Genomic DNA, 27,524 nt, shown 5'->3' on the forward strand with positions numbered 1-27,524 from the left:
AATAAATAAAGAAATGAGACCTAGAAAGGTTGTGACTTGTCCAAGGTCATAAAGTAGTAACTGAAAGAGTGAGGGTTCCACTATCTTTACAAATGAAATGTTGTCTTGAATTGTCCTTCTATGGAAGGACGTGTTTATAGTCTGCCAGGGTAGTCTAGCTCATGTCATATCTCTCCAAGAGTCAGAAAGTTCCCTATGGTCTAAACTCGGTCACTCTTGTTAGGGGCAGCCAGATGGCACAGGTGGATAGAGCACTGGGCCTGAAGTCAGGAAGACTCATCTTCCTGAGTTCAAATCTGACCTCAGATACTCACTACCTGTGTGACCATAGGCAAGTCACTTAACCCTGTTTGCCTCAGTTCCTCAGTTGTAAAATGAGCTGGAGAAGGAAATGACAAACCATTTAAGTATCTTCACCATATGGGGTCACAAAGAGTTGGATGTGACTCAACAATAACAAAATCCTTCTTATTAGAGTCAAAATCCATTGTCATAGGATGTCAGTTTTAGAGCTAGAATTGGCATCTAGTCCAATTCCACCATTTTACAGATGAGAAAACTAAGGCCTACAGAGGCAGTAAGCTGGAATTTCAACCCAGTGTGGTACTGTGAAAATAGGGCTGGATTTGTAGTTTGGAACCTGCGTTTGAATCCTAGCTCTGCTACCTACTACCTTCAGGACCAATTAATTGACATGTCTGGGCCTCAGGTTGATCACTGATAAAATAAGAAGTTTGGACCAGATAAACTTTTAGGTCCCTAAACGTTCATGACCCTATGATACCAAATTCAGGGTTGCATCTAATGTAATTTTAAATTGTAAGTAAGAAGCCTGGTTATCTCTCCAACGTATCACTGCAGTGGTATCAGGCTCAAATAGAAAATATGGTCACTAATCTGTATATAAGTTTCCCTGAGGACAGCATATTGACTAATTTTAAAATGTAATATTACCTATATGTTACTACATTTTTATTTATTTTGCTCAATATTTCCCAATTACATTTTAATCTAGTGTTGTGGGCTCCATATAGTTGATACTTTTGCTCCAATAAATCCATTCTCTCTTGATTGTATGTGTTTGTGTGTGTATGTATATATGTATATGTGTGTGTGTATATATACGTATGTATATATACACACACACATACATATACATTTTTATCTCATATGTTGTGAAGACCAGTGGAGTCCTAGGGCTGTCCATCAGTGGCCCCTCACTCTCATTGCATCACTGACTCATCTTTTTCTTCAGGCATACATTTTTCTGTTGATATCTGTTATATTGCTTCTCCTTCATAAATTCTCATGTGCATGCTGACTCAAGCCTACCAAATAATTTTCCACTGTCCTTGGGGTCATTCTCCATTTTAATTCTTCATAGACCATATCATTCTATAACTTCAATTCCTAAAATATCATTGAAAGAATATTGGTCTTAAAAATGGGTTAAAAACAGGTCTTTATTTCCAGAGAAGCTTGAGTTTATGAAAAGAACTATGCAATTCCAAAAGACTGTGAACTTCTTGAAAGTAGGGACTTTTTCTTTTTGGCCTTTCTTTGTATCCTTAGAATATAGCATAGGGCCTGGCACTTTTTTTTTTTAGTCCAAAGCAATAGCTATGAGAGGGTAAGGGATGGGGCTGCAAAGAAAGGCAGGGATATAGTCTTCCAGGATGGTGGCAGTGAAGATAAGTGATTGTTCAATGACCTATGTGCTAAAACAATTCTCACCTATACAGAATGTCTGGCCAGGGAGCTGGAAAGCCAGCCCACCTTTTGTCAGGGTCCCCTGAACTCTAGTTCCATTTAGCTACTAATCGTCCAAGTAGTTTTTACAAAGTAAGATTTACTTCAAAATATACGATAACAAATATACAGACATACTCCTCTGACACATGGGACAAACATAGTCTCTCTTCCCCTTGCACTACCTCGGTCTTTGGGGAGGGGAAGGAGATTAGGTTCATAGTTCAGCTCCATTCCTGTGTCCCGATTTCAAGTCCAAAATCCCCATTGGGCTCCAGTTCCGGTTCCTTGGTTTCTTCCGGCCTCCCTGTCAGGTTGGCCAGCTGTACCGTTCTGCTGAGAATCCTGGCTCCAAGGTCTCCGTGGCTCAAACTCTCAATCCCACGGAGATTAGTGCTAGTACCTGATTTATTTCATGGTGTGAGAGCTGTGAGTAAATTGGGACCTTCACTCTCTGGAAACAATAGGAAGGAGTATGTGGGCCAGAAATAGAGAGACAAAGAGATGTTTCATAGAATATTATATGATTTTGATGATACCTCTGGAATACTGGCATATTGGAATATCAACCAATCAATAAACATTTATTAAACCACCTGCTACGTACAAGTAAACACTGGGGATACAAAAAGAGGCAAAAGACAGTCCCTGCCTTCAAAGAGCTTATAATTTGATTAATAGCTCATAATCTAATGAACCATATAAGGAAAGACCTAAATAATGTGATGACCTACAAAATCAGCAGAACCATAACTGTAGCCATGATGACCATATATATGTTTTTGTTTTTTTTAAAGAAAGAAAAAAGGAAAGAAAACACATCCAGTTGTCACCAAACTTTGACAGGCCTAGAAGAGGATATAGAACAAAAGTAACTTCTTGTTTCCTTGTTAGTTCATTTGATTCTACTTAGTTAGAGGCTAAGGGTATATATATGGGGTAGGGCAGCTGTATCTTTACATCTTGGGGAAGTGTGCTGGGATGGAGAAAATGATGGGTTATTGGATAACTGTAGGTCTTTTTTAAGGCCTTCCTAGTCCTTTACCCTAGACCAGGGTTCTTAATTTTTTCCCCCCCCATTATGGACCCCTCTAGCAATCTGGTGAAACCTACAGCCCCTCATTCTTAGAACAATGTTTTTAAATGTAGAAAATAAAATACGTAAGATTGCAAAGGAAATCTATTACATAAAGGCAGCTGGGTGATGAAGTGGCAAGATTGCTGGGCTTGGAGACTAGAAGACCTGAATTCAAATGTAGCCTCAGATACTTAAGAGGTATGTGACCCTGGGCAAATCACTTAACCTCAGTTTGCCTCAATTTCCTCATCTGTAAAATGGAGATAATAATAGCACTTATCTGCCAGGATTGTTGTGAGGATCAAATGCTATAATACTTGTGAAGTGCTTAGCACAGTGCCTGATATGTATTAGGTACTTGAATAAGTGCTTGTTTCCTTTCTTCCTATATTGAAATACAGTTATCAGAATTTTTCTTTAAAAAGTTCACAGACCCCAGGTTAAGAACCCCTACCCTAGACTACCATCCTACAGAAGTCTCTTGATACATATCAGATTACTAATAAATTAATCTGATGATTAAATCCTTGCTGATATTTTAGCTAGTTAAATTATTGCTAACATAGCCCAATTTGGAATTAGAAGTCACAGGGTCCAAATCCTTATTTTGCCACTAATCTGTGTTTCCTCATCCGAATTTTTATTTGGCATAATAATATAGGTCCTGCCTCCCTCACAGAGTTTCTGTGAGTTGTGTGTCAAATGAGCTAACATATCTATCTATCTATCTATCTATCTATCTATCTATCTATCTATCTATCTATCTATCTACCTATCTATCTATATTTTCTAACAATAAAAGTTGACATTTATGAAATTTGCAAAGTGCTTTGTGCATATTGTCTCCTCCAATTCTCAGGATAACTTTGTGAGATCAGTGCTGTTATTATCCGTATTTCACAGGTTAGAAACTAAAACTCAGAAAGACAGGATCAAATAGCTAATGTGCCAGAGGTAACATTTGAACCCAGGTCTCTCTTGCTTCCTTGTCCAGAGTCGTCCTCTAATCCTCAGTGATGCTGTGTTCCCAAGAGCCATGACAACAAAGTTAAGGTCTTAGCAGATCCATTGAGATTGGTTATCTTTGAGCAAGGGCTCTCTGGTTGTATGCCTGTCACCCCCAAGTCTGGAGAGGCTCATCTCTTGAGGTGATGACCATACCAGGAGATGATTGGTTTTTTAGTCATGACTACTTATGAAGACAGGCTGGTCTATAAGCTGGGGAGGGGATTTTCATTTGCATAGGTGGGAGGAGAACTGTCTTCAGTGACATCACAGATCTTTACAGCTGTGATTTATGGCAATTTCGATGTGTGAATAAAGTGAAGAATCATCTGATTTTCTGGAATGAGATCACATAGGTGAGTGTTTTCATTGGTTCTGAGACTTCAGCACCGGGCTCAGGCAGAAGGTTGCATTTGAAAGACCACAGGATCTGGGTTCAAAGACCACATCTGCTCCTCGTGACCTGTGTGTCCATGGGGTAGGTCATCTGATTGCTCTGGTCCTCCATTTCTTAACTGTAAAAGGAGAGGTTTGAACTAAATTATCTCTAAGGTTCCTTCCACGTTCACTCCTACAGTTCAGTGAAGTCACCAGACACAGAGAAGAGAAAATAGTGATCCTGCTTCCCAAAATAATGTCCACTTCTATCTACTCTAAATTCCCCACCCTTAACCTGTACTCTAAGCTGGGTTCCTCGGCTTGGATAGACTAGCTTTTGTCTCATCTTGCAAACCTCTACACTACTTCTCCACCAGGTATCCTGCCCACCCAGGCCCCCTTCTAGTTCATCTTTATGGGATGTCTTCCTATATTATAATGCAAACTCTTACAGGGCAGGGACTGTCTGGCTTGCCTGTCTTTGTATCTCTTTCACTCAGCACAGTGCTTGGCATGTAGAAAGTGCTTAATAAAAGATTTTTCTGTTTTCTATCTATATAATTGGAGGAAGAGGCTTTCGAGGTCCGGCCTTGATCACATCGTATTATCTCTAGCGCCTAGCAGACTGCATTGTGCATATGTAGTAGGTGGTCAATAAATGCTCGATGAATTGAACTGAGGACTTGCTACGTTTTCCTGGCTTCACTAGGCAGTGGCCTAAAGCAGGGTCCAGAATTAAGCCTCTGTCTTTAACAGCCTTCACTTTAAACAATCCCCCAAGGGCCAGCGTTACTAGTTGCCACACCCTGTGTCCCAAAGTTAATGACCATTTCCTCCCGTGTCCTCACCCTGTGGGCTTATCCCCATAGACAGAGTTTGAAACGCAGAAAATGGGGTTAAGTCCCCGATTAGAAAAGGACCTCGCGCGTTGTTAGGGTGAGCCGGGAAGTTTTAAGTTGCAGATTTTGATTTGAGGTGGCCCAAAGGGGCTGGACCCTGGCGCCCTGCCCCTCCCAAAGATTTAAAGCACTTGTTCTTAATTAAGCCTGTCTTAAATACCAACGGAGAACCGTTGAACTTTAGCGAATAGATACGATGCAGACGAGCCTGGGTGAGACTTCGTGGACCTTTCCATGTTACAAGACTACCAGTCGGTGGTTCAAAAGAAGGGACCCCAAGTCTGGGACTTTCCTCCGCCCCAGGCAGATCGGAGCGGGAGGGAGGGAAATGGACCGCGGTGGAACGCGAAGTATCACATTCCTGGCGGCGTAGCCAATCCCAGCGTCCGGGGGCGGGGCCTAGGACACCGGGCTTCGGGGAGGGGGCGGGGAGAGACAGCGGCGGTGACGTGAGCTCCGCGCACCTGGGCTGGGCAGGTAAGGGCTGGTGTGAGACTGGGAGCGGAACCTGGAGTCCCCGCCCGGACAGAACCAACCACCAGTCTCCTCGGTCGGCCTGGAGCGCGGTGGTGGCGGGTGAGCATAGCTGAATTCTTTTTGGGGGGCTAGTCAGTTCTTGAGGTTGGTCAGAGGAGGAACGGGGACGTCTGCTTCGGGGGCACAAAGTTTGAGGAAAGAGGTAAACACAGGCCCCCCAAGAGCTGGTGAGTGTAGTGGGGTGGGGGGTGGGGTGCACAAACTCGCGGCGGGACTAGTTTGGGGTAGGTGTTCACTTCTAGGGCCAAGTGCTCACTCTTGTAGTCCAGACAGGAGTGGGCTGGTCCCAGAGCCAGAGAGGGAACCATCTCTCTTCTCGCTGAAATGGGGTATTCCCTCTCTCCCACTCCCGGGCCCCTCGCCTGGTACAGCCAAGGGGATCTCTCTTGTATTCGCTGCGTAGCTGGGCTCCTTGCTTTGGGGAGGGGGGTTTCCGAAGCTGCTTCTCCAAGGTATGCTGGGGATATGGGAGATTTGGAGGAAAGAGGTCCACTGACAGGTTATTTCCCTTTCTGTTGTTTTGACATTCCCTGGTCCTTTGCCTTGGGCCTGGGAAACACCCACAGACAGGCTCCAGTGGCCAAACCAGGTGCCACAGAGGGAGAGGCTGAGTTGGCCGGGTGTGGTGCTTTTTTTTTTTTTGAGGGGAGTTGGGGATTGGGAGGAGGAGGTGTGGCACTCTTCTTTATGTATACTGGGACAGTATGAGAAGAGGGAAGGGAATATCGGGATCCGTAAAGAATATTCAATCAATAAACATTTTTAAGTGCCTGCCATGTGCCAAACAGTATATGAGCACTGAGCAGATGGGGATATAAAAAGAGGCAAAAGACAATCCCTGCCCTCAAAGAACTTACAATCAAATGGGGCAGACAACATGCAAACATATATATGTGTATGTACATATATACACACAGATATGGGACACACATATATTCTCATCTACAAGCTAAATAGAGGGAAGACACTGGAGTGAAGAGGAAGAAGGCTTCCTGTAGAAAGTGGGATTTTATATGGGGGAAGGTCAGTAGTCAGAATTGAGGAGAGAGAGTGTTCCAGGTATGAGGGACAGCCAGAGAAAAATGCCTGGAGCTGAGAGATGGATTTTTCGTGGGACAGGCAGGAGGCCAATGTCATTGCATCAAAGAGTACTGTGCTGAGGGGTAAGGCATAAGAAGAGTGGAAAGATGGGGGGGGGGAGTAGGTTATAAAGGGCTTTGAATACCAAACAGAACATTTTGTATTTGCTCTTGGAGGCAATAGGAAGCCATTAGAGTTTATTGAATTGGGGTGGGGGTGGGGGCATGATATGGTTGGAGCTTTGCTGTAGGAAAATCACTTTTAATGGCAGAATGGAAAATGAAGTAGAGTGGGGAGAAACTTGAGGCAGGTAGACCCTCCAGCAGGACCTACACTACCGGGTGGCAATGTCAGAGGAGAGAAAGGAAGTGTACAATCTTACTGTTATCTGCCTCTGGTGGAAAAGGGAATGAATCCCTTCCCCCTTCTGTCCTGTGCCTTTGGTGTGGGTGCTGTGAAGAACAGGTGTACTGGTACATGCTGGAGGACCCACCCCTGGATGATTTCCCTCATCTCCTCCATACTTTCCACTTTCACCCTGGTGACTGATAAATTCAGCCAGAGCTGTGTGGTTTTGGAGTCCAAGGCTTACTTTGGGGAAGGAAGAGTTGAAGGGAAGAATTGAACAAGATGAAGCAATGATCTTGTGAATCAGTATGGGAACAGGAGGTCTCACTGCTAAAGGACCCCAGACAAACAGGACAGATACATTTTATACAGAGAAAAACCTGTCTTCATCTAGACAATTTCTTTCAATTCTCTGTGGAGACTTGGCCTTAGGAGCAGCTTCTCTGAGAACTAGTCTTGATGAAGGTGGAGGAGGTTTTGTGAAACAGATATGTAGAAATCCTGATAGCTGTATAAGCAGTGTTGAAGGGGAGCTTGGCTAGAGTGGTAAAATGGATGCCTTTGGGTGCCCACTTTGGGGATATCCCTTTCCATTGTGTGGCAGTGCAGAGAATGCTGGGATGTCTGAGGATCTGAGTTCAAATTCCAGCTTTGTCATTTACTACTTGAGTGACCTTGATCTTGGTTAAGACACTTAACTCTCCCTGGACCTCAGTTTCCTTATCTGTTAAAAGAAAGGGATTAGACTAGGTGACCTCTAAGGTTTCTTCCACTCAGAATCTATCATCCTGTGGTTTCTTATATTGATTTAAGTGCCTGCCTACATTTCAGCAACAGGAGATACTAAGCTCCAGGGCTCATCTATCTGGAATAGGTGACTCTATCCAGGCTTTAAAATTTCGGGGCTGAGGAACTTTGGAATTGAATTCTTGCATGATAGCCTTCTGTGAAGGGTGTTTGAATGAGATATGATCATCTCCTCTCTTAACTTTTCTTTCCTTTTCCTTTCCCAGTATTGGGATCCTTGCAGTACTGTGCTGACTAGGTCTTATTTATTAAATAACATGGACATGAAGGTTGAGGAGGAAAGTGATTCAGGAAGAGAGGGGTTTGTTTTAGCTTGTTCACCCCTGAATTTCTCCCATGTGCATTTCCTCTTGTAGTAGCTGTGGTCCTTAGTTGAAGTGATCTGTGTTTGGCTGATGCAGAAAATTTGTGCAGCTTCCTGGAAGGGGTGGGCTATTTGAGGTGGGTGTGCTTTGAAGGGAGTTGCTTTGATCTTCAAGGTAGGGAGATATTGGTACAGGCTGTTATCCCTAGAGGAGCCTTTGCCATGACCCCTGAAAGGGAGGTTGAGTGTGTATTATCTTAGTTGAATGCAGGAACATGGGGCTGCTGATCTTGAGCACTGATCTTCATGGGCAGCTGGTTCTATCTCCCTTTTCCCCTTCTCCCCTCCAACTAACACATTGAGGCTTGTTCTCTGGGCCCAATGGTCTTTACTTAACAGATTGTAGATTAGTTCCTTTTCTTGAAAGTTGACAGTCAGGAGATAGATGCCATGTATATTTCAGGCTCAGAAACAAGATCTGCCAGTATTACAAAAAGAATTGTTCAAAAACTTTCTCTGACCCAGCCTGGCTGTTTTCCCTATCTGCATCTATGTGCAGATAACACAGCTGATTATGAAACAAGATTATTTCCACACCTTGTGGAAATTTACATTTTTGGAGTCCTTAAAAGCGATAGGTTTGGAGTCTGAAGGCTTGAGTTTGAGTTGGCTAGGCTACTTATTCCTTAGGTGATCTTAGCCTCTCTGGGTTTCCCCTCAATTTTCTCATCCATAAACCAAGTAGGTTGGACTAGATGGTTGGTTCCTTCTTCATCTAAATCTTGTGAATCTCCTACTTTGACCATTTCTCCCTCCACACCCTCCTGCTCATACTCCAAGACCCCAAAACCAGGATTCCTGGGGAAAGGGACACTTTGGAGTTAAATGCTTTCCTCACTCCTTAAGTTAATGCTTTGAGTTGTCCTATCACTCATTCAAAAGGTTCCAGTTACAAGACCTTGGTAACTGGGTCAGAAGGTTCATAATGAGTACTGGCTCTGTTCTGCCTGGCGCCTGTTTTTTCAAGTGACCATAAGGGCTGAATTGGACTAGTTTCCCCTGGGTATTATGGGGAAAGGAGCTGGTAGTAGGGTCTGGGACCCTACTGGTCTTGTTTTGTGCTGAGCTCCTCTTGAGTGGGTGCCTTGTGCTGAGTCAGCCAGTTTGGTTTCTGACTGATTCAGGGAATCTTTCTGGGTGTGAGGATGACTACTCCTTTTCCTCCCCCATCTCCTCCTCCTCCTCTTCCTGGGCCTGTTGTGTGCAGAGTAGCTTCCACCAGAGATTGGGAACTTGAGATGGAACCACTAGAGGAGATGCCAGCAGGTACAGTGGAAACAGAAGATAGTTTTGCCAAAGACATTTTTAATGTCTTTTGTTTTTACAACAAAAGTTTGTTTGTTTCTGACTATATTCCTCCTTATCTCCTTTCCCCGTTGAGTCATCTTTTGTAACAAATATTTAAAGATAAAGGGGCCTGATTCCCTCCAAAAAAAAAAAAGAAAGAAAAGAAAAAGAAAGAAAGAAAAAAAGCCAGCACATATAATATTTCTGACAACATATATAATATTCCACACTGTGCAAGTCATTTAACCTCTGTGAACTTCAATTCCTTGTCTGTAAAATGAGGTTAAAATCCATGATTTTAGGTTAAATGCTTAGGTTAAAATTATCACGCCTCCCCCCACCATCCCTCAATAATACAAACAACAACAGTGCATCAAAAATTATTCTAACCCTGCTTTTCCCTCCATGACCATCTGACTTAGACCTGTCTATTTCCTGTTGTTGACTCTGGCTGTCCTGTTGTTATGTAGTGTGCCAATCAATTTTTTTGAGAATCGATTGTAGACTTTACCCTGGCTCGCTGCTGCAGCCCAGCTGGTTTCAGTTCTCGCATATGCTGTGGCTCTACCTATCTCGGCCTACCTAGGTTAGGGAGGTGTGGGATGACTCTGTGTGAATGACTTTTGCTAGTTCTCTTGGGGATAGCAAATGTGGTGTTTAATGGTCTCTGTTCTTTGCCTTTTTCTCAACTGGTAGGCAAAAGAACTGGGTTTTTATCTGCTTTCCAACTTTCCAGTATTCTTCCTTTGTTGGGGGAAGAACAGGATCCTCCATAGTGGTTCTTCATGAATCATCTTGGTCCTGTTGCTGTGACTTTTTTCTCAGGACATATATGGTCTTAGGAGATATAAGCTCCAGATATGAAGTCAGGGGAGATTTGGATTTGAAGGCTTACCTGCATATGGTTGATTTTGTTTTTGTTTTTGCATCTTCAGAGCCTAACCATGCTTGACAGGTAGTAGGCCCTTAAAAATGCTTGTTAAATTGAATTGAGCTGGCATTAGTTAGGTGACCTCATGCAAAATCATTTAACCTTAGTTTCCTTCATCTGTGAATTGAAGATAATACTTGTACTCCTTATTTTCAGGGATTATTATAAGGCTCAAATGAGATGATGTATGGATATATAAATGTCAGCTATTATTATTCCTGGCGTGGTATCCATGGGCAGCTAGGATGAAGGGAACCAGACTGCAGCCCTGGGACTGCTGAATTCCTATGGGCACACTGAATACTACATTCAGTATAAGTGAGGACTGTGGAACCTGGCATTCTTTCCTGTTCTTCCTCTTCCCATCCTCAGCTGCTGTGGCCCACTTATTTTCTTCAATGTTTCTTTTTCTCTTAGTTCTCTTGCTGTCACCCTCTCTACCTCCTGCTTCTCCCCCACCTTTATTTCCCCTGTTCTGAGGTGAGATTGTCAAGCAGCAGCCTCCCTTCCACTTGTTGTAGGTGCTTCAGGAAGGCCTTCTGTGTTCCAGCAGGGATGACATCACCTTTTATTTTTCTGTGGCAGGATTTAAATAGAAGTAGAAATATGATCTGCTTGCATGATAAGTCTGATTTGGCTAGCACATGAAGTGTAAATGGCTTTGGAATAAGAATCAAAAGAACCTTTTAACCTCTTTTCTTTTCTTTCCCACCTGGTGTGGTTTATTCCCATATTTGGTTTCCGTACCTTAATCTGATGAAACTGTAGCTCTATCTATCATGAGTGAATAGTGGCTGGGACCAGCTCCCAGTGACTGGCCTACTTCTCATGGTTTGTTTTTTTCGCTCTATTTCAAACCAGATCATGGCTCTCCAACCCCGAAGAGTCCGGCTGAAGCCCTGGCTGGTGGCCCAAGTGGACAGTGGCATGTACCCTGGTCTTGTCTGGCTACACAGGGAATCTAAACGCTTCCAGATTCCCTGGAAACATGCAACTCGACATAGCCCTCAGCACGAGGAGGAGAATACTATCTTCAAGGTGAAAACATTTAAACCCCTTTAGACTTCTCCATTTCTTTCATTTTGGCATCAGGTCTGTCCTAAAATAAAAAACTTCTTCTGGGTTTGTGAAAATATACCTGTGTGTATGTATTATGTCCAACATTAACAGGCATAAGATAACACCAGAAGATTGAATGTGTTTCTGTGTAGCCAAAGCTGGTTATTAATTCTCAGTGATCAGAAGTATCTAGATCTCACCACCAAAGAAAGGGGGTCAAAATCTGTCTAGACTGATGGGTCAGGCTTGACTTGTTTCTGAATGACTTAGAATAATATGGACCCACAGGAAATAATCCTATCTGTAAGGAATTCAAATTTTCTTTTTTAACCACTCTCCCCTTGACCCCAAACCTTTGAAACTAGAAAGGTTTTTTTTTTCTTAGCATTGGTGATGATTCTTTCCAGATCAACTACTAAATAAACCCACCTTTTGGTCTGTCCTCCATTGGGTTTGCCTATGATTAGATTTTTCAACATTAGGTCAGATAGCTTCTAGAGAAATACTATAAATGTGGAAATATACGTTAGCTTTTCCATTCACTGTATCCTGAGGTGCAGTAGGGACCGAGGTAAGCAGAAGTTTATGACGCTACCTCCTATTTAAAGCCAACTTGTTTAAAGTCAGAATTACATTGGGTCCTCTACAATGGGTTCCTTAGGTTTCTGTGAAAGTTGAGTTAGGGGAAAGGTATTCCTGGTATAGGAAAGAATAGTCTGAGGGTAAAAGGCACTGTGGCTGATAGAGGGCTTGCCAGAAAGCCCTGGATTTGACCCATAATAACTGTGTGACTGTGGGCAAGGCATTTAACCTCTGCATCCCATTTATGAAGTTCCTTATGCAGATGAAATTATAGGACTATTGAACCCTTTCTCTTCCCATCCCCACCACCTACCATAAGGTCTAAAAATATATACTAAGGAAGACCAACCTGATTTTTTAAAAAATAAACTGAGTCAACCTAGCCTGGCCTAGCTAGGTCAGAGTGAAAATAAGGAAAGAAAACAAAAGTGAGACTGTAGGTTATTGGAGGGAAAGGTGTTTACACAGTAGGGAATATCTTTGCTAATTCATCTATTGAATAGTGATGTGCAAATGATAATGCAGAACTTTATATACAAGACCTTATTGTAGTTGGTTCTGAAGAGGCAGTATAACTTTTTTATAATGTGCTCTTTGCTCCCTCCTCTCTTTCCCATACTCCTGACTTTGTTCCAGCTACATTTTTTTCTTCTGGAGATTTGTTCCATAACTGGGTTGTTTTCTGAATGTCAGGTCACGAGTAGACATTGGGAAGGAAGTGATTGGTTTTGAGGAGACCCACACAATGAATGGTCTTTCTTTGTCAGGATTTAGACTTTGTTGTATGCTGAGTGGTAGAAAGGAGGCCCTTTCTACCACGTTTGTCTTCATGTACCCTTGTGCACTCTATGTGGGGGAAACTTGGGGAAATGCGTATAGCAGGATGATACTTGTCTCTTGGAATTGGTTCTTCCTTCAGGGTACCTGAACATTTGGAAGGCTGTAATTGTGTCTCTGGTTTCAGTTCTTAGAAGTGGAATAAGTTATGAGATACCATGAAGTCTAGGAGGAGTGAGACTTTGGATTTATTTATGGGAGATGTCCTTGGCATCCTATGTCCAAATTGCCCCGAGTGCTTTTATCTCCATTACATGCATGAAAAGCTCTATGATTTTGTAGGTCTGGGTGTTCTCTCTACTAATCAAGATTATCAATCCTCCATACTTTAGTCTTCATTTCTTAATACCTTTAGTGGACTGTCTTCATGCATTCCTGTGGTTCCTCCATATCATCTGCTGATGTTTAACCCTTTCTAACTTAGCTAGGCTGGTCTTCTGATGATAAGTTCACAGTCTGTTACTAGGGACATATTCATAGTCTTTCTAGCTTGCTTAGGACCTGCCAGAGCTTGCCTTCTACTCTGTTGACACAGCCTTTGAGAACCTAGAGTCATGAAAAGGCATTAGAATAGGAAATGAATGAAAGCTCACATCTATTATCTCCTATTTCTCATAGCCCTGTGAGTTTTGGAGGGGTAAAGATACTTCTTCATTTTATACAAAGAAACTGAGGCCATACCAAAGAAAGTTGAGGACTTCTACCCTAAATACTCTAACCATTTGGGGATCATAGTCTTGGAGCTGGAAGGAACTTCTGAGGATGTCTTGTCCAACCTTTTCATTTACAGATGGGGAAACTGAGAGCTCAAGAGGTGGAGTGATTTGGATGGTACTAGTTCTGCTAGATCTATATTTACTCCTGTGTGCACGCTGACTTGAATCCTTGGAAGCTCTGGAGTGTTATGGCAGTAGCAGCTGTGAACATGGATACGGGAAGAAAAGGGTCAGGACGCTGGATATGAACAGGAAGGCTGGTGCTGGGTTTCTGGGGTTAGTGTCTGGCAGCTCCCAATAAAGAATCCAAGCCACTCACCAAAATTCCCGCAATCTGTGCCAAAATCTACCAGATTTGGACAGTAGACTTCAGTGGCCAGGGTAGGAGTTGGGGTCAGAGATAAAACAGGTAGCTGTGTAGGGAGGCTGGGAAAAGTTGTATCTCCTCTGACCAACTTGCCCATCCCACAATTCTCACTGAGTCATAGGAGTTAGGCATCTACAGAGGCTTAGGAAAATAGGGAAATGGAGAACAGGAAGCAGACTCCTCAATCTCTCTGACTCCTCAATCTCTCTTTCATGGCAGAGAATAGAGTAGTTTGACAGCCTGGTAGAGCTTACAGCTTCTGAGTTTAGAAGATGGTACCTGAATGTAGAATGAGGAGATAATCCCAAACCTCAGCAGAAGGTTTTAGATGACCTTTTAAGGTTTCAATTTAATTTTTAAAAACTTAACCAGTCTATTTTTCTTTCGCTCCCTCCCACCTGCTCCCTGTTAAAACAAAGAAGAAAAACAAAGTCTTTTTTAAAAAATGCAATAAAGCAAAATTTCTTGCATTGCCCATGTCCAAATACAGACATACACAGTTTATGTGTGTATATATGTATATAAAATCTATAATATTATATGATTAATTCCAGAGTATCCTGATATATATAAATATTTAATATTATAAATATATAGTATATTATGTATAAATATATCTACATATATATATAAATATATCTACATATATATATATGTATATATATGTGTGTGTGTGTGTGTGTGTGTGTGTGTGTGTGTGTGTGTGTGTGTGTGTGTAGGTATCTATCTCTCTCTGTGTATCTATTACCCTGACCCCAACACCTGTCAGGAGTTGGGTAGCATGATTTCATCATGGATACTCTAGAATTAATGATAATAGCTAACATTTATATAATGCCTGCTCTGTGCCAGACATTGTGCTAAATGTTTTACATATAGCATCTTATTTGTTCCTCATAATAACCCTGGGAGATAGGTGTTATTATTATCCCTATTTTACAGATGAGGAAATTGAGGCAAATGGGTCAGGTGCCTTGCCTAGGATCACACAGCTAAGAAATATCTGAGAGCAAATTTGAACTCGGATCTTACTGCCTCTGGGCCCAGCACTCTATCTACTGCACCACCCTGCCTGGAATTGTAGTTAATCTATTTTATTGATCAGAGTTCTTAATTCATTCAGTGTTGTTTGTCTTTACAATATTGTGGTTATTATATAAATTGTTTTCTTGGTGTTGCTCACTTCCCTTGGCATCAGTTCATACAACAATTCCTAGATTTCTCCCTTCATCATTTATTACAGCGCAATGATATTCTATTGCAATCATATGCCGGAATTTGTTCAGCTATTCCTAATTGATGAAGAAGATGCTTAGATTATCTAAGAACTTCCTGGGTGTTAGACATCTGGATAAGGGTGACTGAGTATCTCCTTCCCTTTCCTCTCCCTTTCTTTACGAATATGACAGAGAAACACTATTCTGGGCCAGAAAAGAGGCAGACCTTTCTAAACCACAGGTGCAGGACAAGATGATCCCTGGAGATCTCTTCCTGTTCATGTCCATTCTCCTCATTCTTCTCTTCCCACGTCCATGTCTGCAGCTACAACAACTGCCATCCCCTGCCCATCACTCCAGAATCTCCATGGATCCAAGTTGGTGGACACTTAGAAGTAAATATTAATCTAGCAGAAGCAGTACCACCCTGCTAGCACAAGGCTCCTATTTTGATTGTATTTTCCATAGTACAATGTTTTTGTCAAATGATTAGTTCTCTTGAATTTGACCAAAAATGGAATATTCCCTAGAGAAAACTTGAGGTTTTGGTAATGGGGAGAGAAGGGACATGTTATGGAAAAAGTAACTAGTATACCAGAAAGAATATTGGTTCCCATCTCTATTTCTTCTTGCACAGGCTTGGTCTGTGACTGGAGATGGTGGAATTCTGTTCTGGGGTGTTCTCTGTCTTTCCCTCTTCCAGCTTACTGGAGAAATGTACTTGGAATGTTCATAATCAAATCCATACTGTTAAGGGCCCGCTGAGCTTTCTCAAGGGAAGCTAGTTATAGACTTTGGAGTAGACAGGATTGCTATAAGCTGATAAAAGGGCAATAAACATTTATTTGTGGGTAGGAGTGTGTGTGTGTGTGTGTGTGTGTGTGTGTGTATTCACACACACAAGTATACACACATCTATAATCTTCTTTGCTATGACTTTAATTTAAAAAAAAATTAACAAGGATTTTTTTTTGTTCTTCTCACCCCTGTGCCCATTGAAACAAAAGGAGAAAAACAGAAGCCTTGTAACAAATATGGCTAGTTAAGCAAAACAAATACCCACATTGGTCATGTCTAAAAATTCAGCAAGTATTTATTAAGCTCTTGCTATGTGCCACGCATTGTGTTAGCACTGGTGATAAAAGGTCACATGACCTCAAGGAGCTTATGTGCCAAAGTCTTGGACAAGACCGTTGGCTCATAGATGTGGAACTTGAAGGCACCTCAGAGGTCATTTGGTCTAACCCCTTCATTGTATGGGTGAAAGCATGGGAAATTGGGAACCAGGGCAGGACAGATCTTTAAGATTCCTGACCCTCAGCAGTAGCGGCCAGGAGTGGGTGGCTCGGCACTAGAATCCCAGGAAATATATTGGTTTCCTCACTTCCTGAAGGTTTTTAGACTTCAGCCACTTGGTTATGACAGCCCTTTATTTACATTGTGGGACTGAAAAGCAAAGAGAATGGAGCAATAAAAACATACTACTAGTTCATCTGCCAGTCTTTTTTTTCCTTTAATTTGAACCAAAGACTAAAAGAGGACAGCACCAGAGCTCTAGGATGTATTTTTGACTTTCAATGTGATTGTATTTGCCCATGCCCTCTGTTCTCATAGGCCCCAGGATGGTACAAACTGTGAGGTTTCCTACTGCGGCTTTGGCTTCTATGACTACGATGGTGGGGAAGTGGGAAGGCAGTTTGAGTGAGTGTGCTAGTGAGGTATATGGCCTTTCAGATGGTTCTGGACAGCACTATGATCTCACTGCTTTTATCTTTTCTACCTTCACCAGGCCTGGGCTGTGGAAACCGGGAAATATCAGGAAGGGGTTGATGACCCCGACCCAGCCAAATGGAAGGCCCAACTCCGATGTGCGCTGAACAAGAGCCGGGAGTTCAACCTGATGTATGATGGAACCAAGGAGGTGCCCATGAACCCAGTGAAGATATATGAAGTCTGTGATATCCCCCAGCCCCAGGGTTCAATTATTAACCCAGGTGAGGCCCCAATTGCCTTGGGAGAAGGTGGGCAGCATGCCAAGGACTAGAGCGGACTCTTAAAGAGATAGTAGCTTTTAAAACAATCTCATTTATAATGTCTAATGATTGTTCAAGTACAAAAAACATTTTTTTCCTCAGAGGGACTCAGGAAACAAAAGAAGCAAATGACCACTACTTTAGGTGATTGGCGGGGGTGGGGTAGGAAGATATTGTGTTGGTCTAAACAGAGGGCATTTCTCTAATTAAAATGAGATCTTTTAAAGAAAAAAAAATCTAGATCTGAAAAATTACATAAATTACAGGCTGCATGTAGGCTTAATGCAAGCTAAATTGAAGATAGAGTGGGGAAAAATGTGACTTCTAGTCAGTCTGGAAAAATTTATTATTACTTGTTATGTTTATTAATATTTGTTATTATTATGTGCTAGGCACTGTGCTAAGTTCTGGGGATAGAAAAAGACAGTCCCTGCCCTACTTTAATGGGAAAGACAACATATCAACAATTATGTACAAACAAACGATATTCAGAATAAATTGGAGGTAATCCACAGAGGAAAGGTGCTAGAATTAAGGGGCTCAGGAAAGACCTCTGTTGGAGTGGGATAGATATGGTAACTCAAAAGGACAAAAACAGTGTTCAGGGAATACCTTAACAGATTTTAACTGGGATTTGAAGGAAGCCATGGAAGCCAGGAGATGAAGATAGGAGGAAGAGCATTCCAGGTACTAGGGACTGTTAGAGACAATGCCCAGTGTTGGAAGATGAAGTGTCTTGCATGAAAAACAGCAGTGAGGCCAGTGTAAGTGGAGGAGAGAGGTAGGGGGGGGAAGGAGAGAGAGAGAGAGAGAGAGAGAGAGAGAGAGAGAGAGAGAGAGAGAGAGAGAGAGAAGGATATAAAGAATACTAGAAAGGTAGGGGATTGAGAAGAGCTTATGAAAGGCTTTGAATACCAAACAGAAAATTTTATATCTGATCCTGGAGATGATAGGAAGCCACTGGAGTTTATTGAGTAGGGAAGTGACATGGTCAGAACCATGCTTGAGGAAGGTCATGTTGATGAGTGGATGGACTGGAGTGGGGAGACTTGTAGCAGGCAGATCCACCAAAAGGCTGTTGGAATACTCCAGGCCTGAGGTGACGACGGCCTGCAGGAGGTTGGTAGTAGGGTCTGAGGAGAGAATGGGGATGTTTGTGAGAGGTGGTAGGAAGGTGAAAATAATGGACGTTGGCAACAGATGGGACATAGGGGATGAGAGAGAGTGAGTAGTGGGGGATAATACCTAGGTTTTGACCTTGGGTAACTGAGCCAGTGGTGGCACCTTCAACAGTAACATTCAGACCAGAATGATAGGTTATTGCTCAGGCTGTCTTTAGTCCTTCATATAATGAAAAATACAACATTCTGCTATGTAAAGACTCTCAGCAAGGACCAAAGTCTCTGGACCAAATTTGATTTCTGTGGTACTCCTACTACATGCCTCATGTTGCCTTCATCATCTAATACTTAGAAAGTACTCTTCAGGAACAGAAACAGTACTAAGCATATAGAAATGGACTATCGCAAAAGCTTATTTTTGAGGGGATGGGGTAAAGGAGAGGGAGGCCTTTAAACTAAGAGGCAAGCTAGACAGCACAGTGGATTTGGAGTAACACCTGAATTCTGATCTGGCCTCAGACACCTAGTTGTGTGACCCAGGGCAACCTCTCTGTCTGTCTCAGTTTCCTCAAATGCAGCATGGGGATAATGATAGCACCTACCTTGCAGGGTTGTTGTGAGAATCAAATGAAATAATATTTGTCAAGCACATAGCACAGTGCTCGGCACATAGTAGGTGCTTAATAAACGTTTGTTGTCCTTTAGGTAAGAAAGATGCAACTATTGAACTGTAGGAGGAAGGCTAAAGTTGGAATTATAGACTTTCTAATATGGTATGATAATTGCACACCATATTAGGGGGAAGGATCAAGGAAATTTTACAACTGGAAAGGATTTGAAGGTCATCTAATACAATTCAGTCATTATATAAATGAGTAAACTGAGGTGCAGAGAGGCTAAATGATTGCCAAATTCTGCATAGTCAGTGACAGAGTTGGGATCTGAACTCAGGTCTTCTTGATTATAAGTTCAGCACTCTATCCATTATGCCAGGATGACTCTCAGATATCTCCTTAGTCAGAATAAAGGGGGAACAAAGAGAAGATCGTTGGCACACTTAACTTGGGATATACTTGGCTTGAAGTTTTACCCCAAAGACCAAAGTCTATGCTGCTTGCCCCTAAGATGGAGCAAGTCATGATGGGAAATGGATTAAACATAGGGACAAAAATGTAATCTGAGCTGCTAATCCTTAAGGTTTGTGTGTCTATCCCTGGGATAGGGTCCACAGGGTCTGCTCCATGGGATGAGAAGGATAATGAACTAGATGAGGAAGAGGAAGATGAGCTAGATCAATCACAGCCCCATATCCCCATCCAGGATGCCTTCCCTTTCCTGAACATCAATGGTAAGTGATGGGAACAGTCAGAGAGTATCAAAGAGGCCATGCCCCTTTGCCAGTGAAGCCACACTCATCTACATGAGGAACATTGATAATCATTACTCTCTTCTGGGTTCTTGATGCTCCCTGTCTGGTCCCTACCTTGAAGGGCTCTTATCAGGAAACTACTTTGTGAGGTTTTAAAAATTATCATTATTATTATTATTATTAATAATGCCAAATTGTTACAAATGTTCCTATTCATAAGAACTATTTTTAATGTTACTACTTGGGTATAAAACATGCCTGAAGTAGCACCAGGGGATTGTTTTGTACCCAGTTGAGGAAGTTGAGTGCTTGTTTCCAAGTGCCTTTTTCAGAGACTTGGACAAGTCCAACTAGAACTTCCTTTGCTTCATATTTGACTCTCCCATTTTCTTCACTTACAGATAAGGTCATACGCTCTGTTTCTGTGCCTTAGAAATAGCAAGAGGCTTCCACAGCTGACATCAATATGACTTTAGATGTTTGAATACTATAGACTTTTCTCTTCTCCTACTATCCCTTTTTAAATTCAGCCTTCTAGATGTAGTAAGTTCAGAGACTGGTGGAAACCAGATGCAGTGGTGTGATGCTAGAGAGGCCGCTAAATCTCCTGCTGTACATTCCTTTGGCTTAGCAAAAACAAGTCTGCTGGACTGAGGCTTTACTCTGCGCTGAAATGCTCCTGGCCAAATAGAACTGTTTTTTTAAAAGTAGGTTCCGGTTAAGCAAGTTTTAACCATCATTTTCTTGTGGCTGTCTTGTGTCCCCCTTGGTCAGATGAGATACCTGAAACCACCTGGAAAGCTTGGATTAGCAGAGGAGCCTGAAGAAGTTGTTCTGAGAAAGGCACTGGCCCTTTAGATCAGGGGTTTGTTTATAACCTGGAGTGTGTGAACTTTAAAAAAATTTTCAAAAACTATATTCCGATATAATTGGTTTCTGTTGTGATCCTATGTAGTTTATATTATGTATGTTAAAATGTTATTCTGAGAAGAGGTCTGTAGGTCTCACCAGACTTTCAAAATGTCTGTGGCACAAAAAGGTTAAAAACCCATGCTCTAAGATTATAAATTACACACAAGTTGTCAGTCTTGCACAATGGAAGTTCCCCATACTTAGGATAGAGCCAAACTTCTCTTCCTTTTTCCCTTTCCCTTTTCCTCTCTCTGCCTTCCTGATTCTCCCTCTTCTTTTCCCTCCTTTCCGTTTCCTTCTTTTACACTTTCAATGAAACAAGAATTATTAACTACCTACAGTAGTCAGTGTTCTAGATAATGGGGTTATAACTACAAAAATGACATAGTTGCTGTCCACAAAGGAGTTTATAGTCTACATTACCACTACTGCTACCTTTGCAACCTAGGCAATAAGATGGATAGATTTTGGGGGTGGTCTCACACCTAGGGTAGACCAGGTCAATATTTATCACATGCTATCTAGATCTTGAAAGCTAGGCCTCAGGAGATCTGGATTCCCTTCCCAGGACATAGACTGACTCACCATGGAACCTCCTCGGAATTGGCTTCTTATCTATAAATTGTACACATTGATGTCACCATATGTGTGCACACAGCTATCAGGGCAGCACTGACTTCTGGGATTTCACAGCTCTAGGGGATTGCTGGAGGACCAGGTATTTGTTAGACTGAAGAAGGAAAAGAAATCCCTTCTCTTGGAGAGCAAATATTCTGTCATTGCAAATAGGAGAAAATGGAATTTGTTGCACTGATGTTGATTAGATTCTACTAATTAATTAGATTAATTGGATAATTAATTCTACTAATTAATTCATTTGAGTTCCTTTTACGGGAGCAAACAGTGAAACGGTGCAAAAATTCTATTTGGCTGTAAAATTTGAATTTGTTTTTCCCTTCCTCTCCCCAAATCTCTTATTCTCCATCTCACTGCTTAGAAGACTCTCCTTGTTTTTCTTCCGCAAGCATATTCAGAGTCTCCCTCAGAGTTCCATGAAAACCTAAGACCCAGACAGGAGAGAGGAATTCCATTCCTGGTGGGCCTGCCCGGTTACCATTAGGCCACGGGCTGGTTCAGCGCTTCTTTTCATGGTTGATTGAGGCTCATAAATGGGTCTAGTGATGAGCTTGTTTTACAGTTCTGAGAGCCTTGGGCCATTTGTGTGCGTGTGTATGTATGTATGTATGTGTGTGCGTGCACACGAGCGTGCTCTCCTTGCGTGCTCACCCATCTGCCTTTGTTCCAGGCTCTCCTATGGCGCCAGCCAGTGTAGGCAACTGCAGCCCTGAAGCAGTGTGGCCCAAAACAGAACCCCTGGAAATGGAAGTGCCCTCAGCTGCCATGCAGCATGACTTCTTTAGTTCACCAGAACTATGGATCAGCTCTCTCCCAAGTAAGTGATCTCTTCTCCTTCTTCTCTGATGGTCATCGTTCAGTCTACTTCCCCACCCCCCCTGCTTCTTAAGTTTCTGACTTTTTCAAGTGCCTATCAGTGGCCTCCTTTGTAGGCACCTTTTGTAGCTGAATTCTGGGCCTCTTGGCCGGCTGGAGGTTGAATTGGTGAGTCACCAAGGCTCTGTTTACCAGGCATAGCGAGTGCTGAAGAAATGTCAGGCTGTTCTTACCTGCTGACGTGGGTGCTCTCATTGGTCAAAGCCCCAGGTTACTTACCTGCCTGGTAAGTAGCTCAGGAGACCTGGGCATGTCTGTGCTAGCTAAAGGATTGGAGGGCAGGGCCCATTCAGAGACAGGGCTATTAATGGCCGGGGACTGTTCCACCTAGGGAGTTTATGTTCATGGATTTTGGAAGATCTATGATCTACGAAAAAAAACCTCATTTTGAATTGGGTCAAGTTCAGCTCACCAAAAAAATCAATTCTATCACTTTCTCTCCTTCCTCCCTTCTCCCCCAACCTCTGTCATTGTTTTGGGGTCATGTATAGGGGAGGAACAACTTATATTCTGAATAAGGAGGGAATTCAGTTGAGTTCAGGGGGAATTTAGGAGGTGCTTCTAATAAACTTAGATCCTGAGGTGGGTGGGATGGGAATCTGCTGCTAGTATAGCTGTGTAAGCTAAATCCTGGCCATAGATTGCTGGTGTGTGGCAGAACAGAAAGCTCATTATAGTTGGAGTCTGGAGACATCCAAATATATGCTGCTTTTCTGTATGTGTAATCTGAGGCAAGTTGAATCTCACTGGGCTCTGATTTCCATAGCCCTCAAATGCCTTAAATTCTATAGTGGATAAAAAACAAACCAACCAACCAGTATCTCTGTCTCTGTGAGGAATACCTGGGCCAAAGTGCTACCTCTTTCTGAGTACTGTCTGTGTGTCCTTAGGAAAATTACTTAGCTTCTCAGTGCCTTGAGGCAACTCTCTAAGATTGATTAGCAGGTGCTTCCCTATATTGGTAGAAGGAGTTTATTTACTGGGAGTAAACAACAATGACATCATAGGTCTAATAAAAAAATATAGCAGTTAGATGCTCATGTATGTATGTAAGCACATGAGTGCTTGGGCAAATGTGTGAACAGTTTGGTGTTCCTTGTTAATTTGGTCTCCATAGTCTTACAATGTGCTTAAAATGAGATAGTGTGTGCAAGTTTGCATGAACTAACTTAGTAGTCGTAGTCTGTTGATTAAAACACAAAATCCAGTCTGTATGAGGCAAAGATCAGGACAGAGCTCCTGAAAGACAAGGTCTAAGCTTTTAGGATCTGAGTCCTGTTCAGAGATGGTATGAGTTAAGAGGCTTCATTTCTTCGGGGTAGCCTTTAAAAATTATTTTAAATATTATTTTTCAATTAACAAGCATTTATTTTTTTCATTGTTTTCCCACTCTCCTTACCACTAATTGAACAATAACAAAAAAAAAAAGGAAAAGAAAACCCTTGTAACAAGGATAACTAATCAAGTGAAACAAACTCTTCCATTGGCTGTGTCCAAAAATGTACGTCTCATTCTTCATTTTGGGCAGGAGAAAGGTGGCAGGCTTCATCTTTGGTCCTCCGGAATCATTCACTTATCAGATTTTTCAGGCAAGATAGTCTTTTTGAAGTGAATTTCCAAGGATAGTTTTAATTCCTTTCTTTGTTTATAGCTCAGAGGAATGGGAAGGGGAAGCTTTTGATGAAGCCTGCCCGGGATAGAATCCTTGACCCTGCTGAATTTGCATAGTCTCTTTGGCAGTGGGGACAGAGCAGCTGGTAGCATTTCCCTAACCATCCCTTCTCTGTCTTCCAGTGACTGATTTGGACATTAAATTCCAATACCGGGGTAAGGAGCTGGGGCAGACAACGGTGAGCAACCCTCAGGGCTGCCGACTCTATTATGGTGATCTGGGGCCCATGCCAGACCAGGAGGAGCTTTTTGGTCCTGTTAGCCTGGAGCAGGTGAAGTTCCCTGGGCCAGATCAGATCACCAATGAAAAGCAGAAGCTGTTCACTAGCAGGTTGCTGGATGTCATGGACAGGGGACTGATCTTGGAAGTCAGTGGCCATGCCATTTATGCCATCAGATTATGCCAGTGCAAGGTATACTGGTCTGGGCCATGTGCCCCTTCACTTGTAGCCCCGAACTTGATTGAGCGGCAAAAGAAGGTCAAGCTATTCTGCCTGGAAACCTTCCTCAGTGGTGAGTCTCTCCGAGCAGCCAAAGAGGCACCAGAGATTTCTGCCCCTGAAGTTTCTTCTCTGCTCAGTAATTTGAGAGTGTTGGGATGGGGGTAGGGGCAGGAGGGGGTAGGAGACTTAAGCAAGGAAGTTTTTGTCAGAGGTAGAGAATGGAGACAAATGGAGGGATAAAAGGCAAAAATAAAAAGAGAGGAATGTAAAGATGATAGATTTGTCTTAAATGCCAGAGAGAAGCACAGGCTGATTGATAACTCCTAAATCTCACCCCAAATCAAGTGGCTGGTGGTTTCCTAAGTCAGATGTCTGCTTCTGTGGAACGGTGGGAGCAGATGGATTGAGGGGAGTGAGGTTTGTGAATAAGTGAAAGAATGCATGCGAGAATGCTGAGCACCCCATGTGATTTCATTATGATCAGTCTGTCCCTCTTCCTCTAAAACTACCTCTCCCAAAAGAGAAAAAGGGACAGAATTCTCTTTCCTTAATTCCATCCAGGTCTAAAAAAGCTTGGTGCTTTGTACCCCTACATTCTAAAGGGAGGGGGGTGGGAACCTTTATTCTGATTAATAAAAGTGACTTAGCCACCCAGGTAACTCAGCTTCCAAACTGTGATGGGTATCTGACTTGTGTCTCGGCTTCTTTTGACATTCCTGACAGTGCTAGAGAGGGTGGGAGGCTAGAATGACCTCATTGTCAATATACTATCTGAAGCTATGATTTATTCCATTCTTAGCAATTTGATCTAGGTGGTAAAAATGAATCGAATGGGCTATTTTTTGATTTGACTAAGAAAATTTGTTCTCTCGCAACACAGATAGGCAAGTGAGTGATTTAAGGGGACAATTCTAGAGAAAAGAATGGGAGATTGGATCAATTCAGACCCAAAGCTCCTCTCTTCTTTTTCCTTGAGATGCTGAATTTGTCTTATTTCAACTTCTGTAGAACTCATTGCCCGCCAGAAAGGACAGATAGAGAAACAACCACCTTTTGAGATCTATTTGTGCTTTGGGGAAGAATGGCCTGATGGGAAACCCCGAGAGAGGAAGCTCATTGTGGTTCAGGTGAGGAAATATGAGTGGCTGCTTTGGTCTGCTCTCTAAACTCTGAGCCTGGGAAGACAATTTGGGTATTCCAGTAAATCTTCTGAATTGGACCTGCTAGGGCCCAAAAAAGCTCCACCATCCCCACTAGTTTAATGCCACTGTGTAGTAGCAGATTTGAGAGTAACCCACCCAACTCTGCAGACAGAGGGTCAAAACTTTGGACTGCAGGAATCTGAAAGTAAGTCTGCTCAGAACCAGTTTTATAGTCATCAGCAGTAAACATAGGCTTGTTAAGACCTAATGAGTTCTGAGCTTGCCCCTGGGACTATAGGAGACCTTAAAACAAAGGTTCCTGAATTGTTTTAAGGGGCAGGGAATATTGAGGGTGATCCCAGGGGATAAGTGGCAGGATTATCCCCTAGCAGTTGATAGGCTGTGATGTGAATCTGTTTAAAAAACGACTTTACCAATTAGGTACTTGCCTAATTCTGGCCTTTAGCATTATTGGATAGCCTTCTAGAACTGAATGTTTCCTTAAGGTAGTTTACTTCCAGGCAGGATGGCACTGATTTAAGCTAAGACAGGTGACAGCATCTCCTCTATCCTGAAGATGACCTGCATAAGAGCCGGCCCTTAGCTAATCATTACTATTGGAAAAAAAAGTTCTTCTTCCTTTAAATCCTTCCTACTGGAATTAAAAAACTTTTTTTAATAAAAATTTTCTATTTTGTTATGAACTTAAATATTAATAAACAATAGACATTTGAATAAGAAAGGCTAGAAAAGATTATATATGAAATGGTGAACTTCTCTTGCATAAAGTTTTTTAAAAATATACAGCAAATTAAACATGGTAATAACAAAACTGTCCTGCTTGGCACAATACCCTTCCAAATTTCTATATGCGGTCTTCTCTGTATTTTTTGTTTCATAAGGCTCTTTCTTTTCTTGCATCACTGTCACTAATTCTCCCCTTCCTTCCCATTTTTGCATTTAAAAAGCCCATTTCCTCAAAAGACATGTTTTTCTGTTTCCCGAGCAGGTTATTCCGGTGGTTGCAAGGATGATCTATGAGATGTTTTCTGGTGATTTCACTCGGTCCTTTGATAGTGGCAGCGTCCGCCTACAGATCTCAACTCCGGATATCAAAGATAATATTGTTGCCCACTTGAAGCAGTTGTACCGCCTCCTCCAGACCCAGGAAAGCTGGCCTCCCATGAACCCTCCCCCCAACATGCATATGACCCCTGCCCTACCAGCCCAGTGATCTTGGTTGCTGAAGCCCTCTTCCCTTTTTCTAAATATTGTACATATGGATATTTTTATTATTCAGATTTGTTAACTGGCTTTTAACTCTACCCATCTCTCTGTAACAATGTTAATAGTTTCTGTATGTTTCCTACTCTGCCTAGCTTTTTTAAAAACTCGATTTTAATTTATATCAAAGATCAGATTGTATAAATTTCCTATTTTTTATTATTGAAAGACCCACTGGGGTTAACCATAGTGGCATAATATAAGGGAAGCAACCCAGAATGGGAGTCAAGAAACCTGGCTTATAGAGTAAGCTTAAGCTATTGACTTGTCATGTGACGTTGACCATGCCTCTGGGCCGCTCTGAAAAACGAGATTGATCTCAATCATCTCTGTGGTCCCTCCAACTCAAACATTCCATGGCTCAGTGGCTGAATTCCCCTTGTAAAACTATCTCAGAACAGAATGCCCTCCCTTACCCCATACTAGTGTTTGGAACAAAGAATCTTGGATTGGGAGTCATTGAACCTGTGTTTGAATACCTGGCTCTGTCACTTAACTGCTTGTGTGTGGAATCCAGGGAAAATTGCTTGACCTCTCTGGTCCTTAGTTTCCTCATCTAAAAAGAGAAGGATTTGGACTACATGTCCTCCAAGTTCCTCCAACTCTAAACTTGTTTCCCTACATTGCTTTGTCCTTGGACCACCAAAATCGTCTATCTTTCATTAAATTTCCGTCAAGTGTTAATTGTTCAGGATGGAGCTCTGTTTGACCTCATCTAGAAAGCAAATTGCCAGGTTGGGGTGGGGGTGGGGGGGGGTGGGGAGCAAGAGGGAGGGGCTAGCTATGGTTGCTCAGA

The 27,524-nt window shown here is 42.3% G+C and overlaps 1 protein-coding gene across 2 annotated transcripts; it reads left to right on the top strand.

Annotated features, from left to right (window-relative positions):
* Window positions 1-5,541: 5,541 nt before the first annotated feature.
* On the top strand, window positions 5,542-27,412 carry IRF6 (interferon regulatory factor 6). 2 transcript variants are annotated; one of them, XM_021007892.2, is made up of 8 exons: window positions 5,542-5,685; window positions 11,325-11,501; window positions 17,031-17,235; window positions 19,618-19,743; window positions 21,983-22,129; window positions 23,983-24,372; window positions 25,311-25,429; window positions 26,454-27,412. In XM_021007892.2, exons 2-8 carry the CDS (start codon window positions 11,328-11,330, stop codon window positions 26,676-26,678), a joined length of 1,386 nt encoding a protein of 461 aa, XP_020863551.1. In that variant the 5' UTR covers window positions 5,542-5,685; window positions 11,325-11,327; the 3' UTR covers window positions 26,679-27,412. The 2 variants fall into 2 exon arrangements, with proteins under 2 accessions (XP_020863551.1, XP_020863552.1); XM_021007893.2 differs by lacking the exon at window positions 5,542-5,685 and adding an exon at window positions 5,695-5,788.
* Window positions 27,413-27,524: the final 112 nt, after the last annotated feature.

The sequence above is a fragment of the Phascolarctos cinereus genome, unplaced genomic scaffold (genome assembly GCF_003287225.1).
Source record: "Phascolarctos cinereus isolate Bilbo 61053 unplaced genomic scaffold, phaCin_HiC Scaffold_5;HRSCAF=322, whole genome shotgun sequence".
NCBI lineage: Eukaryota > Metazoa > Chordata > Mammalia > Diprotodontia > Phascolarctidae > Phascolarctos > Phascolarctos cinereus.

What these genes read in the sequence shown, in the direction of transcription:
- IRF6 (XM_021007892.2), top strand. Translation starts at nt 11,328, where the DNA reads ATGGCTCTCCAACCCCGAAGAGTCCGGCTGAAGCCCTGGCTGGTGGCC. An exon ending in AGGAGAATACTATCTTCAAG is followed by an intron (nt 11,502 to 17,030) that starts GTGAAAACATTT and finishes TACCTTCACCAG; the next exon opens with GCCTGGGCTGTGGAAACCGG. An exon ending in CCCTTTCCTGAACATCAATG is followed by an intron (nt 19,744 to 21,982) that starts GTAAGTGATGGG and finishes CCTTTGTTCCAG; the next exon opens with GCTCTCCTATGGCGCCAGCC.